This window comes from Pogona vitticeps, chromosome 4, assembly GCF_051106095.1.
Source record: "Pogona vitticeps strain Pit_001003342236 chromosome 4, PviZW2.1, whole genome shotgun sequence".
In the NCBI taxonomy this organism is placed as follows: Eukaryota; Metazoa; Chordata; class Lepidosauria; order Squamata; family Agamidae; genus Pogona; species Pogona vitticeps.
Window position 1 is genome coordinate 159,658,530 of NC_135786.1, and position 14,223 is coordinate 159,672,752.

A 14,223-nucleotide genomic window follows, 5' to 3' on the forward strand; every position below is an offset into this window, starting at 1 on the left:
ACAAAAGAGCCTCAAAAAAAAGGGGGGGGGAATATAATAAGCCTCCAGAAACATAGTGCCTTCCTTTGCCTTGAAGGGGAAGATACACATTTATCTATCTGTAAAGCATTTTGCAAAATCCAGAGCTACTGTAGCAGAAGAGTAACACCTGCTGATCCACAAACCAAAATATTACTTTTGTCTGGACTTCAACTCCTAGATTTCCCCAACCAGTGTAGACACAGGCCATACTAGCTGAGGGGTATCTAGGAGACGTAAGCTCCCCAAAAGCAAATCTTTCCAAGTTCAGTCCACAAATCAATCAGAATGAGAACACCTAGCTGTAGATTGGCTCGACAACTATGATCCACCATGTGTGCAGGGTGTCTTGTCATTTACAGGAATGAAGGGGAAAGTTCACACCTATAGCCATCCTATCTAATTCCAAAGCTTTTCTTATTCTCAAGGAGAAGAACAGTCACTCTGAACATGGGGCTCACAAACAATGAAGCTGAGGGGGCGATTCCAATGTTTGCTCCTTCCATCTTTAAAGATGTAGGCACAGGTTTGGGACAGGGGGAAGGGGATCATTGATAAATACAAATTTTCATCCTGTTGGAAACCTCCAGTATCAGCGCTTTACGACCACTCATGAAACACGATCACAAGATCCATGTCACAGAGCAGAGACCAACATTACCATTATGACCAAGAGCCACATCTCTGACAACTCAGCCATCTTTAAAATGCATTTCTATAGGAGGCATTGTTGTTGAAATTATAATTTTTTAAAATCTCAAAATAAAATTAAATAAAGAGATTCGGTTCAGGGCGGAAATGAAGCTTACATCCCAGCACACCAGGCTTAACTGTTCTGTGGATCACAGTCCCTGCATTGGAGGCATCCAATGTTTCCTGTTGCCAGCAGCAGGATATGCAGTCCAATCCTAGTTTTCAACATTTATGAAGACCTCCAGCAATTCTGGGAAGTAAATTTATTTTTGTCAATTTGTATTGTTTTATTGGCAGTAGTATTTATTTTCTTGCTTTAAAGCACATTAAGGTAGCAAGATCATTTAAGGCTTTAAAATTTTAATTATTCTTTTCTATACTTCTTCTGGAAGACGGTATTATCTTGCTTATTAACATAAAACAAAATGCAATAATTATAGATTCAAGCAACATAAACATGGTGTTTGCACTGCCTTCTACATGCAATGGGTAGGGCCATCTTTCACTCACATTCCTCTTCATCCCAGTATACTATGCATTCATTCAATCCTTCTCCCTTTCACTACTTGCACTGAGCTGTCATAACTGAGATGAACCCCTGTGCAGTTCCGGTAACTGTTGAAGCTAATGAAACCTGTCTAGATAAAGTACTGGCAAGCAGGAGAAGGGAGCTGAAATCATAACAGCACATCTCACCTATGTCTGTGGAGTAGGCTTTGTGAACTAATTCCACACAAGTGTGCAGACCCATCCATCAAATAGTGACCCTGGTTGTTCCAGGTTTCCAATCGGGCATGCAAAGCCTACTTATATATAGTTTTTATGTGTGTCAAAACACAGATAGAGCTTGCTGCTGAAATTTCTTTCTCCCATTCACTCACCCACTAGAACACGTGTTTGGTTTTCCTGGGCCAACCACATAAACAGAGTTAGCCTCCATCTGATTCTGTAGTCAGAGGAAGAGGGTTCTATGTAAAATACAGTAGAAGAGCTGCAAACCCAATAGGGAGAGTCATGAGAGATTAGATCAGAAGTATTTAAGCAGGCAATCCAAGCTGCGTTGTACATCTCCGTGGGCAAATATTGCCCATTGGTTTCTGCTGAACGCAGAGACTAGCAAACTGACAAATTTTTATAAAATATTAAAATAACAATAATATATTGAAGCAAGAATCAAACACATATATATAACAGTGGGTGCATAATTTCCATAGGTTTTAAAGTCGCTATGCAACTCTTTCTGTATACTCTCTAAGTCCACAATGGCCAGAAAGAGCCTTTTACAAAATGACAGCAGCTAGAACATAATCACTGCCAACATGGGAGGAAAATGAAGAATTACAAGCAAATGAGGTTGAAAATTTTGTTTTTCCTGGTTTTGGCTTGGACCAAGTCTGAAAACATTTATCAACCCATATTAATACACGAAACTGGTTCAATTCTCCCCATGTGGCAAATTAAAAAAAAAAAAGATAGTAAGAAAGAAAAAAGAAAAAAAATCAACACCTTATTTCTAATTCCTCTGTTGGAGATTTTTTAACATCTTCTTCCAGTTATTGGCTGCAGTTTCTAAGGGCTTCCTTGCCCCGCTGACCCCTTGTTTCCAGCTCAGAGCACACACAAAAGCGGCTATCACAGATATACAAAAACAAGCTCACACACCCCCCATACAAAAAGGTAACATTAATGCTTAAATGAAAAAAAAAAGGTCCTCTCCAAATAATTTCATTAAAATATTTTTTTAAAAAATCATCTTTTTTGTTTAAAAAAAATCTACGATACCAAAAGACCTAATAAAGTAGTAAGGCACTCAAATCAGTATATAACTGTAGTCTCTTGCATTATTTATACTGAAAGACCTATGGCACTGGATCCAGGCTGCCATTCCACATCTTCTTTTCCCACTCCACCTCCCACCCCACCCTTGCACATCACAACGGCAGGTTGACTCAGCATCTTTTTAAAAAGCTTGCACCGTCAACTTCATCCCGTATGTGTTTCCGCTGCGCCTGCTGGGTCAGTGTACTGAGGCGTGGCCAACCACACAGCTGTCATTCAACTCCCAAGAGCTGAGGCGCGCTCTCTGCAGAGGCAAGGATATGACTCATGGGGACTTTTTTGTTGTGAATCTCCAGCAAGTCCTGAATGAAGCCAGAAGGGCTCCCACGATCCCCCTTCCCTCCCCGAGGGGGGAGAGGAGACTCCTGATCTTTCGCCATTGGTTTTGGTGCATTTTTGCTGGCCTCGGTAAGGCCAAGGGCAGCTATGCGCACAGCTGGCCTGTCGTCCTTGCAAACAGCATCCTTAGCCGCAGTGGCCAGGCTCTCTTTGCGGCTTCTTGTGACGGGCGAATGGCTCCCAGGCCCTGCAAGTGAGTCGCACTCATTTTCTGAGACAGGGTTGGTGCTGCTGTGGAGAGACTCATTTTCACTGTCCTCCTCTCCCCTGGAGCGGGCATCCTCTCGGTCACTCTCCTTTTCATGGTTCTTAGCGCTCTTTAACTTCTGATGAATACGCTGGTGGCGAACCAAGCTATGCTTTAGAGTAAAGGTCCGCTCACAGGTTTGACATTTGTAAGGTCGCTCCCCTGAATGGAAGGAAGAAAGGACATTATTAATTTCCTCTTCATTTAAGTTTTTTTCTGTTTTTCTTCACATGAATTATACAATAACATAGTACAACTGTTTAATGGAAACTGAGGGACTGAGTCATGTTTATTTCCCTCAGTACAAATGGCCTTTAAAAAAAGAGCTTGTAGTATCTCCAATGGCAGAAGAAACTATGTCTTCATACATTAAATAGCAAATACTATGAAATTTACCACCACACGAGGTACTGATGACTGTCATTGTAAAAGGGGATCAGACAAATTTAAAAAGAATAAGGTTATCAATGGCTATTGGCTACCAGCTAGGAATACTACATTACCTCCAATATGAGATACAGGATACCTCTGAGTAGTGGCTCTTAAGCACTGTCTGCTTGTGGGCTTCCCACAGGGATCTCACCAATCGTTGTGGGAACAGCATATGGAACTACAAACCTTTGGTCCAATTCTAAAGAGCTCTTTTTTAAGTTCCTACCTTTAGCTTATGATCAGACTAACCTACACAACATATACTGAACTGTTAAAACCATGAAAAGACATATCAGTACTGCATTTTTTCCCTTTTTGTTGAACTTTGCAAGATACTCCAAACAGTTGACCTGAGCACCACCTACAATCAAACATGGCCCTTTAGCAGGACTGCAACGTGAGGACCACATCTGCTAACTAGGGATATCTCCCTGTCAATTTACCTACAATTAGCTTACCTACCATTTCCCTGAAAATGACCTAACCTGAAAATAAGCCCTAGATTGATTTTTTCAGGATGTACGTAATATAAGCCCTATCCCAAAAATAAGCCCTAGTTCAGTGAAACCCCACCATCCACCATTGTGCAGCAACCAGAAGAAGATGACATGACTGTATTTGAATAAATGTAGATTGCTGTACATGAAAAAAATAAAACATCCCCTGAAAGTAAGCCCAAATGAGTTTTTTGGAGCAAAAATTAATATAAGACCTTGTCTTATTTTGGGGGAAACACGGTTAGAATGTAGACTAAATTTTGTCCCATCTTCTTTCATAAGGGTTTGACACATTTTTGTGTACCTCCATCCCCAGCCAAAAAGAGTAGAATTTCAATATAGAGCAAAGGAGGAGGAGGAGTGCTGAATGACTGGCAGCCCTTTTGTATAAGAAGCTAAGACTGGACATTCTAATTCATACCACCAGAAGGGCAACCTGAAACCTACACCTCTGACTTGAGACTGCAATCCCCCATTTTGAAATTTGCTTTGAACACAGAATATATGGCTGTGATTTCTGGAGCTTTTATGTTTTTTTAATGCACCATGCACAGCACTGTTGGGCCTGACAAAGATCTGTATGGATTGAAAGTTTCTGTTTACATTTTTTCAGTAGCCTAATAAATGTAATATTCACTCCCTCTTTTGGATTGTGTACAAAGACCACTGCACTCCACTCCCCCCCCCTCCAATCTCCCTTTGGCAGAATGGCCTTGCTATGCAGTTTGCAACATCACAGTTTGCAGCATGGATTATTATGAGGTGAGTTCTTCACCTTTAAGCTAGCGGACTTTCTGCAGAAAATTTAGCCAAATCGTGTGAAATTGAGCCAGGATCAGTGACAAGGCAGTTTTTCTTTGGCAGCATCTAAAGGCTCCCTGCTCTTTCTACCTCTCCTCCTTCCTCAAATAAATAAATAAATAAATAAATAAATAAATAAATAAATAGATAGATAGATAGATAGATAGATAGATAGATAGATAGATAGATAGATAGATAGATAGATAGATAGATAGATAGATAGATAGATAGATAGATAGATAGATAGATAGATAGATAAACAAATATGTTTTGATGGCAAAACACAGTCCTGAAAACATTTTTTAAAAAAACAAACCAAACAACCAAACAACAAAAAACCAGCCCAGCAGGCCATGAGTCAGCACTTCCTTTTCGATCCATCACTGAGGAACAAACACATTTTGTGCACTGATGACATGAATGGACTTTCCATACTTTGGAGTTTCCTTCAACTACAACAAGCCCTTTTCCTTCTTTCAGAAAGAATTTTTTTTTCTTTTGCCACTAACAAAGAAAAGTGGAGAAAGCTGTTCAAAACTAGGAAATATTAAAAGAAGGACCTATATTTAAGCTAAAAGTGAATTCTAGAAATAAAAAAGGATAATCAAGTACACCTACTTTTTCTAAATAAGATTCTGAACATACTTTTCTAGCTACATATCCTTAGAAGCCACAACTTCCTCCTTTAAAAAAAACCCTGTTAATTCTGAGCTAAGAAACAGCATTATTTTTTTTTTTTTTGGCTGGGGTTATTGTTTAGGCCTTATTTCTGACTCTTGGCATAATTTTGGTAACATACTGTATTTTAACATCTTGATTCCGTTTCAGCTGTTTCACTTTTTATTGTAATATTTGTAATTTTTATTAACTGACTGTTTTAATATCCGTAAGGGCCCTGCCAGTCAAGTGGCATAGAAACATTTTAAATGAATGAATAACCTCACCATTCTACTACATTAAAATCTATTGCTTTCACTATTCATTCAAGTACTAGTAATGTATTGTAGGAGACCCTCCAGCATCTTTTGCCTTGCTTGGAATCTTTATAGTTCTTTTAGATGCCTAAACACCTAAGCCACTGGCACATGCTTTGTAGTTAGAAGGACCACAATAGTTTGTACCCACAGATTACTTTCCCAGGCAATCATTTTCATTGAAATGAGTCATCCATGGAAACTGTTTCACAATCTTGTTACCTGGATCCTGCTTAGATCCAGGTCATGGGATCATCCTCTCAGCAAACGATGACTGTGGAATATTTCCATTTGTCTGCCTCTACAAGACTCACTGTAAAAGCTAATCCATGGATGAAGAAATATTAGAGCAGAATGTGCTTTCTATTAAGATAGTTAAAGAGAAGATGGAAGGTCACTCAGTTTTAAAACCAAGCCCAATACTGTGTTTCTTAGTTTGATTACAATGTAAGCCCTAAGCACCTAAACTAGGGTGGGGAGACTTTGGTGGGTGTGGGGCCCAACTTTCAATTTTGGCAGTTACCATGGCCCTAAAGATAAGCCCCTGTGCCATATATAGCACAGACTCAGAGTAATTGAGCATTTTGCACACGCTGATATTTTGCTACCTCCTGGAATCCTACACTAGTTGGGCACATTAATAACACATCAGTAAAGAATACATCACCTATCAGATTAAAATCTTATTCAGGATATTATCAAAACAAACAAAAAAGGCTGTTTGAATACAAATGTCTTTGCCTGCTGGTAGGATAAAAGCTTGTTTGGCCTCCCATCTTTCAAAATCTGGGGAAGCTACTAAGAAGGTGCTTTCCTCTGCTTACCATCAAATGTTCTACTGCCTCTGATAATGACCAAAAACAAACAAAAACAAAACAACAACACAATAACATGGTCACTTAAAGAATTTTGCCTATAATGCTCAGTGGTCTCCCCCACCTACCTGTATGGGACCTCATATGTCTCGTCAAATCTTGTAGGGACCAAAATCTCTTGTTGCACACTGTACAGACTTTCTTTCTCTTGTCAGCCTTTGATTCACTCTTAGCCCCACCAGCAGCCTTTGGTTTTCTGTCATCATCACTCTTTTCAGAAGATTTTCTCTCTGTGCTCTCTCCCTCAGAGGTGCTTTCACACTCCTCATTCTCCCTTCCTGTTGCCTCACCATCTGTGGGAGACTCCGCTACTTTGATGTCCCTCCCATGCTCTTCCTGCTCAAGTGAAGGTTCCTCCTGAGTAACAGGAATTTGAGCTCCACCCTGACCATTTCTGCTTTCATCCTCACTGCTCTTTTCATCCTTCCTGTCTTCTCGGACATGAGCCTTTTTATGTCGGGTAAGAGTCCCAGCAAACTTGAAGGATTTTTCACAAATGTCACAGGTGTGTTTGTTTTCAGTCTGAGCACCACTGCCTGTGCTCTGGTCACTCTCAGCCAACTTGAAGTCCATTAGCTTGCTAGCAAAATTGAGGTCAAGGCTTTTGTTGCTGACAGAGTCTTCTTCTGGCTCCTCTTCATCTTCACTCAATTTCTCTTGTGTCTCTTCCTCCTCCTCCTCCTCTCCTTGGGACAAGTCCATTTTTTCCTCTTCTTTGGGACCGCATTCTGGTTCTTCTTGAAGTTCATCTGCCTCCTCTAAGTGGTCTTGCTCAGCAGAGGTCAAGTTGAGTCCTTCACTCCCTGCACTTGCATTCTCCAGATCTGACTGACTGTCTGCAAAAGACAATAGAGAAACACCAAACACCTCAGCATATTTTTTGCATATGACCCAGACACTAAACCTTTGCCAACTAGGCAATATTAAACTACAGTACATCCTTTTGTTTTATAATGCAATCAGTGGCAAGCTGTACATTTTTAAAGGCATATAAAAAAGATTACAAATAACAACTGTAACTGAAAAGAGAAGTTATAAGAGGAATTTCCTATAAGCAAAACACAAAAGTGATCTGCATATACCATCTCTGCAACCCTGATTGAAAAGTAGTGTTACACAGGACTGTGTTCAAAACCCTTGACAGCCTGGCTGGCAGACTCCATCTTTCTCTTGAGTAGATGGATGACCATACAGGCCCTAGATCAGGCTTTTTGTCCAGGAAAACAAGGCAGAATGAAGTACCCTTTTAATGAGTGTGCATGTCCCCCGATTTGACTAGGGCATTTTAAAAATGATGATCTTTTACTATCAAAGCCCGATCCCTTCTCCCCGCCTCCCGCCCTAACAATATCTATTCCAAAACTCACAATCAGACAATACCTCTTTAGCCAGATGCATCAAAACTGTCACAAAACAGAGCAAAAACTTTTTCGTTGTTTACAGCTTTTTGTTAGGCTGGATATTAAGCAAGCAAAATGGGTTGAGGCAGAAAGATGAATGATGTACAAGAGACAAAAGGCATTCGGTTCTTCTGGTGAGCAGAAAAACTAGTGCCTAATTAAATATGTTGGACATCTACAGATTTTCAAACTGTTCTTCAACACATCCTCCTTTGCCATTTTATCAAGGTTTGGTTTCCATTTAAGTTTTTGAGAAGCCTTCTATACCTTACAGTAGGAGTTACTTGTGGCCCTCCACATGCCGTCAGATTGCAACTTGCATCACTCTTTACCCTGCTGGTTAGGGCTGACAGCACTTACAGTTCAACAGCATTAGGTCCACAAGTTCCTTACTAGTGGAATGCAAGAACTAAAAATCTAAAATTCTGCAAATTAAAAAACAAAATCTCATCCTTTAAATCAGATCACCTAAGATAGATTGCTCAGAAAACTGGGTGACCTTCAAAGACATGGTTGATTCATAAATGGATCCATCAAACTGGAGATATTTTTAAAGTACACAGAAGAGGAAATTCTGGAATCTAAGAAATCACTGTAGTTAACTGTACTTACACAGCTGAGGGTTGCACAAAAAATACCTTAACAGTTTTAAGAAAGAAAAAAAAATCATATTTGCAGCACCAATGTGTTAGAAATATTCAGTGTTCCATTATGTATGATTTCAATTTACATAGAAATTATATATAATTGATCCATAGAAACACAAAAGGGAAACAGCTAGTTACAAATGTAAATACAGTGGTAATTGTTCTTTGACAACAGCTGCATCACCTATTTCCTATAAAGCAGAATACACTGTGCCAATGAAAATGTTACAGCTCCAATGTTAGGATTAAGAACACAGAGTCTCACAAAGTGGAACAGAAGGGCCAGTTTAGGGAAATGCCACCAGCAGTACAATGAGTACTGCTTAAAGCAGTATAGTTAAAAAAAAATCCAATTTTAAAAAATTTAAATTGTGATTTAAATAAAATCCACTTAATAGACCAAGCACATACCGTATTTTTCGCTCCATAAGACGCACCTTTCCATAAGACGCACCATTTTTTAGGAGAAGAAAACAGGAAAGTATAATCTGTTTTCTTTGCTCCACAAGACGCACAGACTTTCCACCCCCCTGTTTTGTGGGGAAAAAGTGCGTCTTATGGTGCGAAAAATACGGTATGTCCTCGTTGCTGACAGGAGGATGGTGGAAGTTGTAGTTGAACAAATCTGGACAGCACCAAGTCATCTCACAAGACTGACACAAAGAAAAAAGGGTGATGTTCTGCAGTTCATATATATTGTAGTCTAACCTTTGGTCTTTTCACAATATTTTTTTTTCTAGTTCAATCACATTTTGTGTGTTTAAGCTTATTTTTCAGGTTGCTGTGGACTCCTATCTACCCAAAACTGTGTCCAGAATCCCCAGTACTCACTTTGTACCAGTTATCTCATTTTACTCATATTTCTTTAAACAAGAAGAAAATACACCTCTATAGGCAAAAAGCCCCCACACAATCTTTCAGATAAACTTCAGAATAGATGGCTACAGTACTGCTGAACCTGAAAGTATATCTTCGAGTAAGCGCTGAGGCCACAAAAATGCTTTTACTTCGAGAACAGTTTTTTTCTTTCTCTTCTTGCTCAAGGAAGCACTAGCATACTTCTTGCTGCTGTGAAAAGTACTGTGGACTTGAAAGAACAATTCAATCTGCATTCTTGTCATGGCTAAAGGAGAAACTCTTTGAGGGCAGGGTGGAGACTGGAATTCACTTCTTAAAAACTTGAAGTCCAAGACTAACTGGGTGGAGTGCCAGATTACCTTTCCCCTCCCCCCCAAAGGCAGGTCTAACTGAAATGCCTATACTGTATATGAATGGGCCAGATAAAGGAGTGTGTCATTTGCATAACTGTGAATTATATAATGCAAGCATACCAGCTGCCAAGGTGAAGAAGTGGCTGTTTTTCCTGGTAACGGCTGTTAGCCACCTCACAACACAAGTAACTGCAAAGAAGATCTGGCCAATCTTCTTACCTACAAAACGGCCAAGATCAAACCAGGTAAGCACTAGATGTGCCTGAGCACACATGCTGGCTGAAGTCTACAAATAATGTACACAGTCGCAATGCAAAAATAAGGGGAAACAACAGGTGCCTAGAAAGAAAGAAAATATTTCCATGTGGCCGCAGTGCACATAATCTATTCCTGACAGACAGATCCTTGACTTACAAGTTCTGTAAGATACTGACGTTGTATTGTACTTATTCCAACCCTTTGCTTTTTTTAACTGTTTTACTTAAACAACAAAAAAAGTCAGACAACTGATAAAGAGGCAGCCATGTTAGTCTGTGCTAGCATGTCTGGCAAAAACAAAACAAAAATGAAAAATAAATAAATAAAGAAGACAAAAATGTAGCACCTTAAAGGATAACTGCTATATTTTAATGTGAGCTTTCACAGACAAGTGACTGAAGAAGTGGATTTGCCTGAAGCGATAAGAAGTGATCTAGTTTCTAGTACAATTCTGCAGTCATCTTTCATTTCAGCAGAACAGCAAGATTTGTTTTCTTTCTGCTCCTGTCCCAAACAACTTCCACTAGGTGGAACACTTTAGCAATTTTGCGTTCTTGCAAGTGGAAGAATTTACATCACTAACTACTAGAGGTTTCACTTTTTACAGTAACCTATACTTCTCAATAGGCACAAGCTGTCTTCTATGTAGCAACTTAGCAGAAAGTAACTGCACCATACTTTTTGAATTCAACCCTGAGGAAGAAAGAAAAAAATTAAAAAGGAAAAAAAATTAAACATTCTTGAAGGGAATGTTCTAGAATGTGGCACATATCCTTAGGTCTTCTTTCCCCAAATACTGAAACATTGCTCTGAGGTCACCTACAAAGTGACAGAGAGTTGACATCAGCTTACGAGCTATGTATGATGGCACTTATGTTCATCAAAATTAGAGAGTGAAATCAGTACATATGTTGCACTTAACTACCACCAACCCCAGCCACAGAGTCCAATGATCAAGGATGACAGGTTCAAGTCTTACAACAACTGAACAGACACAGCTTCCCTGTCGTTGCTTTGGAACCTAAGAATTTCTGCAGAATTCACTATGCTTTTCAGAAAGGGTTTAGCAGTTTGTCTATCGATCAGTTAATCTATCCATCCATCTTAGAAAAAAAAATGTCTGGCCATACTCGCTGGCAATCTTTTCTCGGAAGGGGGAACTTGCCTCTCACACATTAAGATGTATGAGCTCAAGGTCCACCGTAAATTCAACATGCAGTGGGTGACCTAGCCCCTCTGAAACACTATACAGGAGCAAGAATACTGGATGAGCCAACGACTAGCTAGCACATTTTTTTTACAAATAAAAACTTTCAATATTTATTTGTATGTTATTTCATTTAGTTAACTACTGCTTTATTTACACTTGTATACTGAATTTCCTTCAAGGAGCGTAGGCTAGTCAGTGTACACGACTGCCCTCTCCCGCTCCAATTTTATCTCACAAAAACTCTAAAAAGATTATTATGCTGAGAAAGAAGCAGGGGCTACAGGCCTCATGTCAACAGCTGTTCAGAATTTCAACTCTAATGTGCACTGTGAAATTCTGAACGGAATTTGCTGATCAGAGGAATAAAAGTAAAAATATTTGAAACGCAGAATGTTTTCAGCAAGCAAACTGGACCTTTTAATATTTGTGTTTTTTTTAAGCTGATCAAAATACTCACTTCTACCACACACCTATGTCTTTTTAGCGCCAGTGTCCTCTGACAAATCAGGCGTCAACAAACAACAAGAATTCTGGCTTGCTATAAACTATCTAATCAGACCAGAAACAATGACAACTGCACTACCCTGCTTGCTATCTGTTTGTTCCATTTGCTGAACACACACCCCTTTCAGGATCAAACAAAATTTTACAGAGTTTCACTGATTTCCTACAAAAAGAGAGGTGAGCCAGGACAGCTCAAAGCAAGGAGACAAGAGCATTGGCTAATTCTCCCTTCAACCACTCCTCTCTCTTTGTGGTTATTATTCATTACTTGCTCAGTGCTCTACCCAGAGGAGAACAGAGGTGTTTTTTTTTTTTAAAAGGCTGTGCTGGTTCTTGTACAAAACAAGGGTGGCCGATACCTATTAAACAGTGTGTTGCTGCTTTAATACTACACATATATCAAAGTTTTGAAATATTAAAAGTAGACATGGTCTAGAGGGGCGGGGTAAAAATCAAATAAATAAATAAATAAATAAATAACTCCATTTCAGGTATTAATGGTTTACTAAACACAGAAAAAAGCAATTAGAAGCCGGGTGGGGAGTGGGGAAATGGCATACTGGTCACATGTTACCTTTTAGGGAGCACAGAATCTACCTAAGAACAACCTTTCTTTTAGAAGTGTCCACCATCTGAATGGTTATGCAGTCCAAGTCTGATTTGAAGACAAAATCCACTAAACACAGAAATCAGGGTCTTTAAAGCTGCTCCTCTAAAGCAAACACTCTGGCAGCACACTCAAGAGGCACATACTGTATGTCCCAGGGTAACAGTCTTTCTCACTCAAGTGAGATGCACTGTAATTATATTTAAATTATAAAAATTATTTCTAACTTTGCATTTGTAAATACAAATCAGCAGGTGCTATTTTATGTAAAGCAGTGTTTTCTTTTATTATCCTTTTTAAATAATGCATTTCCTTTTTGGCGATTTTTGCAGTGGCATCCTAGGGAAAGACACAACATCCTAGATTTTCAAGTCTCTCTCAACCTCCCCTTGCAAGAAAAATGATTATTTTTTCTGGGTAATTTCTGGGAGCTGTCGTCCAAAAGAAGTAAAGTTCATACGTACTGTGCACACACATATACACCAACATAAACCGTATTTTTCCATGTATAAGACTATACTTTTGTCTAAAATCTTTAACTAAAAATTGAGGGTTGTTTTACACACGGAAATAAGTTGAGGAAGTAAAAACAAGTGGAGGGGAAAGTAGGGATCAAAGTTATTTTGCAGGGCTTTGATCCTTTTTAACCTACATTTGCTAAGCCCCACTTAGATTTCTTAATTTTGGGTTAGAAAAGTGGGGGGTGTCTTATACATGGAAAAATACGGTAGTTTGTGCTTCCATAACATCATGTATGGTTATCAGTGCCTTGAGAGCCATCTGAAGTCTCATTCATTTAACTAGGGGCCCAAAACCAAAAACAGGAACATAACTTGTCTTTCAAGTTCTGGAACAACCTAAAAGAACTACCTGTGCTATCATGAGCTCCAGCATCACTTTCTTTAGACTGGGGGATAAGCCCGTTTCTTCTCAGACAGTAGTTGGCAACTCCATGTTTGCGTAAGAGGTGACGTTCACAGTTAGATTTGGTGGAAAAGAAGGCATCACATTTTTGACAGGGGAAGGGCTTCTGACCTGAATGGAGCAGGGAAAAAAAACATATTTATCTCTCTTTCTTGTCCATCAAAGGAGCTCCTGTGTGTCTTATTAATTCTCCCTCTTTATTTTTTTTAACTAAATGCTCAGCTCAATCCAAAATATATTTAGTCTGAAGGCAGCCTAAACGGTTTGAAGAATTTTGCTTCCCAAAATAACATGGTCAGGATTGTAGCTGTGGTCATAGTTAACTCATGTATAAAATAAAATTAAGGTGGCTGAGTATGTACCCTGAAAGTCAAGCCCCTTGAGAATTTTGCAGTATACGGGACTTATGTTAAAATAATTTGGGCGTAAATCCAGAGTACGGTAATTCTTTAAAGCAGAAAGATTGAGAAAACCGTAACATCCTGTGCAGTTCTGCATATAAATCTGCACCCAGATGCCATAGATTCATCAGAACCTGGAAAGATTATTCTTTAAATTCCCACAGTACCCTAACCAACAAAGGCCATGACAAATGGAGGATTTGGGAAATTGTACTGCAGTCTCTGAACTCCACAGTGCCAGACAAATCCAGATGAAACTGCTGATTTGATGGGCTGCAGATGATCATGGTTACTTTTGGGACTGGTTCTACCAGGGTAGGCAGCCACTAAGCTGTGGCCTGGATCT

At 39.3% G+C, this 14,223-nt stretch overlaps 1 protein-coding gene across 5 annotated transcripts in view; it reads right to left on the reverse strand.

The window, feature by feature from the left end:
- Window positions 1-973: 973 nt before the first annotated feature.
- RREB1 (ras responsive element binding protein 1) overlaps window positions 974-14,223 on the reverse strand; it is a 66,036-nt gene continuing 52,786 nt past the window's right edge. For 3 of the 5 annotated variants that reach the window (XM_072998592.2, XM_078393422.1, XM_078393424.1), the window contains 3 exons: window positions 13,423-13,587; window positions 6,784-7,551; window positions 974-3,298 (listed from right to left, as the gene is read on the reverse strand). In XM_072998592.2, coding sequence (XP_072854693.2) covers window positions 2,763-3,298; window positions 6,784-7,551; window positions 13,423-13,587 — 1,469 coding nt within the window. In that variant the 3' untranslated portion in view covers window positions 974-2,762. The remainder of the gene's footprint in view (window positions 3,299-6,783; window positions 7,552-13,422; window positions 13,588-14,223) is intronic. The other 2 variants (XM_072998595.2, XM_078393423.1) reach the window with 1 other exon arrangement.